The sequence below is a fragment of the Stegodyphus dumicola genome, chromosome 6 (genome assembly GCF_044657685.1).
Source record: "Stegodyphus dumicola isolate Sdum_Otavi_A_Nest chromosome 6, ASM4465768v1".
Classification (NCBI taxonomy): Eukaryota; Metazoa; Arthropoda; class Arachnida; order Araneae; family Eresidae; genus Stegodyphus; species Stegodyphus dumicola.
The window spans coordinates 150,010,971-150,016,970 of record NC_140773.1 but is presented as its reverse complement, the minus strand read 5'-3'; the positions used below and the strand labels follow the sequence as shown (position 1 = coordinate 150,016,970).

The window sequence follows — 6,000 nt, the reverse complement described above, 5'->3', positions numbered from 1 at the left end:
CAAAAGACCCTACTTGCTGACTTCAAGAAAAGAGAAATCATTTCCAAGCATATTTTTTAATTTCTCGCAATAGCCATAAATTTCTAAATTCGAAAAATTAATTTCAGCGGAACATCTGCTATCGACTCCATTGTAAACATAGCACATGCGGATGTTGTTCTTTCAACACGTGACCACATTTTCTCTCTTCATTTCTTGCAGAATGTATCTTATTGCTTGCTACCTATCCACTTCTGGCCCTTTTTTTTTTTAACTGTCGGTCCTTTGGGCTTCAAAGCTCGATGGTCATATGCACTAAAAACGGCTGTGTGTATTAGTCTGTTTAAAAAGGAATAATGGGTTCTAATCCCGTACAAGAAAACATCTTTTTTTAAATTTAAATTTTCATTTTTAAACTATGAACTCAAATTACATATTTTAGAGTAAAAGTTAATTGTGTCTATAAGTCAAACATTCTAATTTATCATTCATATTTTTTTTTTGCATGTATTGCTAAGTATTTCGAAAGTAAAACCATTATCTAATCATTTATCATATAAGATTTGACGTCAGGTTGACGCCCAGCTGATTTCGAAGATGTTATTGAAGTAAGGGCGAATTTTAAAATGTAGGTAAACACACATTCGTGTCCGTGTATCTACTTTAATTTATCTTAATAAAAAATCTTTCTCTTAAAAATAATTGTCTTCTACCATAAAAGTATATATTTGACAATAGCCTATTCTCTTTTCATATTATTATATAGTTCTGAATAATGTATTATTATAGCTTCATATTATCTTATAAGTAATTATTGGTGGTTTTTTTTTTTTTTTTTTTAAATTATTTTTGCATGTCACTAAAGCTATAATACAACTTTAATTATATTAACTTAGCTACAAATTATTTTATGCACAGTTTTTGGTGTTTCTTTTAGAATTATATCCATGTCTTCCACAACTTTTCTGATATAAATAGAAATTTATTATTTTGAAGACGCACGTCAACAATGCCTGCAGGTGCTACAGATGCCGGAGAAGGTTATTCTTCAATGGTAATATATTGCTTACTATTAAAAGAAATATGTTTAAATATTTTTATTCATTGCTTATAAGTTAAAATATGCTGGCAGAAATTAAGCAAATATGAATTTTGTGTGCTTTAATAGTGTATAAATAGTGTATAATAATAAAAATAATAATTTTATAATTAGAAATTTAATCTAACATTTGAAGTTAATTAATCAATTTTAGAATTTTACATGAAATATCATGAGCATGGGAATTATATAGTTTGTTTATTAATTTATAAATTAAAATAACGTTATTGTGGGATACATGTTAAAAAACCCATTATATTAACCCAGCAGAAGTCGCACCAAGAAAAGTTACTAGAGTAAGCGCGTGGGGTATCACATACTCCAATATTTAAAATACAATAAAAATAGTATTATTTAGTTTTAAAACTGTTTTTTGTTCTCGTGTATTATAAATAAGTGAATAATAATTGGGTTTCAAAAAATTAATTTCCAAAATAATCTTACAGTTAAAATTAAGATAAATGAAAATAATAAAAAAAATAAACATCATGCCTCTTAAGTTTTATTGCATTTCTAAAACACCATGCTTATTTTATTTCTTCACACTTTGAACGAAATACATTCATGTGTTCTTGGCACAGAATGCTTTCACATTTTAAACATTGCATTCACGTTCTTCTGTCCTTGGCGCGAGAGCAAAAAATTTAACACATCTTTCATACTTAGTTGTTTCGAATTTCATGTATTCGTTTTAATTCTTCGTCGAAACTTCTGCTTTTTGTTTTGCATGCAGTACGTCAATTTCGTGGAGAAGTATTAATCTCTGATCTTTGTTCAATACTTTTTTTTCATTAATTGTAATGCTAAGTCCTTCAAAAACAGACTTCTGTTTCTAGTTGGTGGATTAGCAGTTGGATGTGATATAATTCAAGCATTTATTACAGCAACATTCAGTGCAGGAAAGAAAATTACCGTTGGCCATCTCCTTGTTATTCTGGCAATTGAATAATTGGCTGACATTTCATCCCCCATATCCACTGCTCTTTTAGTCATATTATTAAAACATATAATTCCTGACGTTTTATTTTGTCCAATAGTATCATCTATAGTATGATTGTTATATAATGATGAAAGCATAAAAACAGTTTTTTCTTTTTTAAGAACATCAGGAATTAATATTTTATCTTTTTCAAAACCAAAACATTGTAGAAAATATTCTTAGTTTCATCTTCAGTTTCCGAAATGCAATCTTCATCGCTTTCAAATATTTCTAATAAATCTCACATGGGTTGCATCTCCAATTCATAGGGACTCATTCTTTTTACCATAATGCAGTTAGAAATTTTTAAGAATTTAATGTCAAGTACTTTAAAATCACTTGCGAGTAGAAATATTTATTGTTACACTCTAGAAATAAATTTCTTAACTAAATATTCAGTCAGAAAAACACTTACACGGACAGGCGCGTGGAGTATGTCATACCCCAGTTCCAACAAAATACCTATAAATCTTTTTCTGAAACACACACGCAAAGAAAAAGTGGTTCTGAAAGTCAACCACAACTAGAAACTCAGCTACTGAAAGCAGCACAGAATTTCAGTTTCACAAGTTAGGAACATTCCACTTTTATGTAGGGTTGGGGTATGATACACCCCACGCGCTTTCCCGCGGGTTAATCTAGTTTCGTCTGCTAATGCATTATGTCATTCCTTTATTTAAATTTTTTGGTCTATATTTTAGGATATCCCTTGCATTATCACCAAGTTGTTGGTTCATTTATGGTAACCTGAGTAGCTAAATGTTCTGGAAACACTATTATGACAGGATTGGTTGAAATGTGTGATTGTGGTGATTTTGACTGATGGGAAATTATTTGTCAGGGCTTATTTATGTGTTGGGTGTTGGTTAAGAAGTATGTTGCTTATTTTGTGCTTTACACGATAAAATGTCTGCTTGTGGTACGATTAACCTGAAGTTTCTGTACACTTTGGTACTAGCTGGAAAGAAAACATTGATTGACTGGTGTAAAAATGAAGATTTAAATGGCTTTGTTCACCTCTCCGTAAATTACGCAATGAGATTCAAGGATTTGGAAACCGGAACTCATATTAACACTATGTAAGGCATGTGGGGTGTAATGAAAAGGGATTTTCGAAATAAATGCCACCAACAGTCTGGCAGTACGGAGGATATTTTTCGTTTTTACTTTTGCGAATTTATGTGGCGACGACAGCATACAGATACTAGTTTAGATAATCTTAAATAATTTTTGGATGCTGTTAAGGAATTCTATGTGTTGCACATACCGAGGAAACAAATTTTTAACTAACGTTAAGTCGATATTTTCTTTTTGTACTGTGTAGATTAGATAACATGTATTTCCTTGTTTGATTTAAAATAATGCAGTTTATTGAGATTATATATTTTTTGTTTTAATTATGTTTTATTGCATTATGTTTTGGATGTCATTTTACTGGGGAGGGAATTGGACGTAAACAGGAATGGAGGCAAAATTTCTCATATTTTCTCCAAGAAGTACCCTGACATATATTTTTACTTTTTTTTTTTTTTTTTTTTTGCAATGGCTTAATGTATAAATTAATTAAAAAAGATAGAACTTCATTGATTAACCTGAAAGTATTTTTAAATATATAACAAAAATAAGTGCTTAACATTTTGAAAAATCTGTTTTATAGATTTGGGTAGTTTAATAATAAATTTCTTGTCTAATCTTTGGAATATGGTAACAGGTAGTTTGGCGACATTTTGGTAAGGCGATAAAGGTTACTAGGTAGTTTGGCGACATTTTGGTAAGGCGATAAAGGTTTTAGCAGTGTACATGGATAAAGTCAAGAGTGTGCGCAGTGCCATTTTTGTGCAATTCTGGGAGTTTTTTTAAGTGAAAATAGGTCGACCTGTACATGGATACCGTGTATGTGCAATTCTTAAAAACGCGGCAAGCAGTTTGCGATTCTCCAATTTTGCACCTAATTTTTGTCATGATTAAGCACTTTTGTTCCATAAAAGTTCTAGCATAAGCGTAATTCGGCTAGCAGATTGTTGAAAAAAAATGTTGAGTTAAAAAAAAAATGCCTCTACTTTGTGAAAACTAAATGGCGTCCAAACAAAAACTAGCAGGTTGCTGTAGCAGGGTTGGTCGCCAAATTTTCGCCAAAAAATCGCCAAGTTACCATAATCCAAAGATTAACCCATTTCTCATCTTAATTTTTTCATTAAAAAAGTTAACGCATATGAACTTTAGTCTTTGTCACCATTTCTCATGATCTTATATTATTTTTCTATCATGTTTTCAGCCTTGCCCTCAAGCTTTATATCAGTTACTTTCTGTCATATTTCAATTAAGTTTTGGTGTGCCTTCATGTTACTTGCTGTTTAAGGCTTGAGTTACTGTCGCTGGTGTCTCTGATTCCTTACCTTTTTCATTACAGGGGGAGGGGAGATATTGTGTATTTCTGTAGAAATATACACTGGTGTGCAAAAATTAAGAACGAGACGGTTTTTTCAATATAACTTTGTACAAAAGCTTTCCAAATCAACACATTTAATACCGTAAGATCCCCAATACGTAAGGACATGAGTAATGTAAGCAACACTTACTAAAAGAGAAATCAGAGGGATAAAAAGAAGCTTTACTGAAAAAGTAGCATGGAGCGCAATGCGACTGAAGGCCAAAACATCCCTGTGATGGGTGTCCAGCAAGAAACATCCGGTCTTTAATAGGGGATATGATCTCCCCTGACTACTAGGCAGGTTTCACAGTGTCTGCCCATGCTGAGAATGAGGGTGTCAATGAGTTGTTGAGGCATTGCTCCCATTCGTCTTGCAGCGACAATCGAAGCTCTGGAATCGTTACTGGTGGTAAGGTACGAGCTGCCAAGTGTCTGCCTAGAAAATCCCATACATGCCCGATGGGATTGAGATCCGGAGATCGTGCCGGCCAATCCATATGCTCAATATCCTCACTCTCTAAGAGCTGTTCGGCAGCTACTGTGAGATGACATGGTGCATTGTCGTCCATGAAAAGGAACTGCGGACCCATAGCACCTCTAAAAAGACGCACATATGGAAGAAGAATCTCGTTACAATAACGGGTCCCGTTGACTGAACCTGCGTCGAAGATGTGAAGGTCTGTACGACTACCAAGCATGATGCCTCCCCAAACGAGAACACCGCCACCTCCATACCTGTCCCTTTCAATGATGTTCGAGGGATGATTGCGGCTTCCCCGCTCTCTCCAGATGAGTATGCAATGAGAATCGCTACTCAGACTGAATCTGCTCTCATCTGTAAAGAGTACTCGTCCCCTTTCATTGTCTCTCCAATTCCGGTGTTCCCGGCACCACAGAGAACGCCTTCTCCGATGGGCAGGCGTTAGAGGTACACACTGTACAGGGCGTCGTGCAAACAGACCATCACCATGCAGTCTTCTGGCCACTGTAAAATGCAATCTCGGTCATCCAGTCGTCTGTGTCATGTGTCTAGCGATTTCTTCTGCTGTCTGCCGCCTGTTTCTTCTGGCCTGTAAGGCAATATACCGGTCATCTGCGGATATGGTTCCTCGTGGACGACCACTACTAAACCCCCGGTTAGCTGTTCCTGTAGTTTGAAATTGTCTCTGAAGTCATGAAACGATGCTGTGAGCAATTCCGAACTCTGCAGCCACACTTGTCACACTGCGGCCTTCCTCCAACTTCCCAATGATTCGACCTCGGATAAAAGCATCCAGATGTCGTCTAACAGATTGATTATTCGCCATTTCTCGCTGAGGAAACAACTCGGTGTGATTTTAACTGCTATACGGCGTGCAATCTCTTTGCCAGAAATACTGATCTTACACCGACAACATTCTTTATACTACTCAGACACTCCCCCATTACGTCTACCTGCATATCTGCGCATGTGCTACCGTACATCACTTTACTTAATCTCCTGATTGGTCTTTCTGTCCGCTCTGCCTCTTC

General features: G+C 35.0%; 1 protein-coding gene across 5 annotated transcripts in view; it reads left to right on the top strand.

Annotated features, from left to right (window-relative positions):
• Positions 1-276: 276 nt before the first annotated feature.
• LOC118193571 (putative sodium-coupled neutral amino acid transporter 12) overlaps positions 277-6,000 on the top strand; it is a 78,591-nt gene continuing 72,867 nt past the window's right edge. For 2 of the 5 annotated variants that reach the window (XM_085819009.1, XM_085819008.1), the window contains exons 1-2: positions 283-607; positions 917-1,033. In XM_085819009.1, coding sequence (XP_085675135.1) covers positions 989-1,033 — 45 coding nt within the window. In that variant the 5' untranslated portion in view covers positions 283-607; positions 917-988. The other 3 variants (XM_085819007.1, XM_085819005.1, XM_085819006.1) reach the window with 3 other exon arrangements.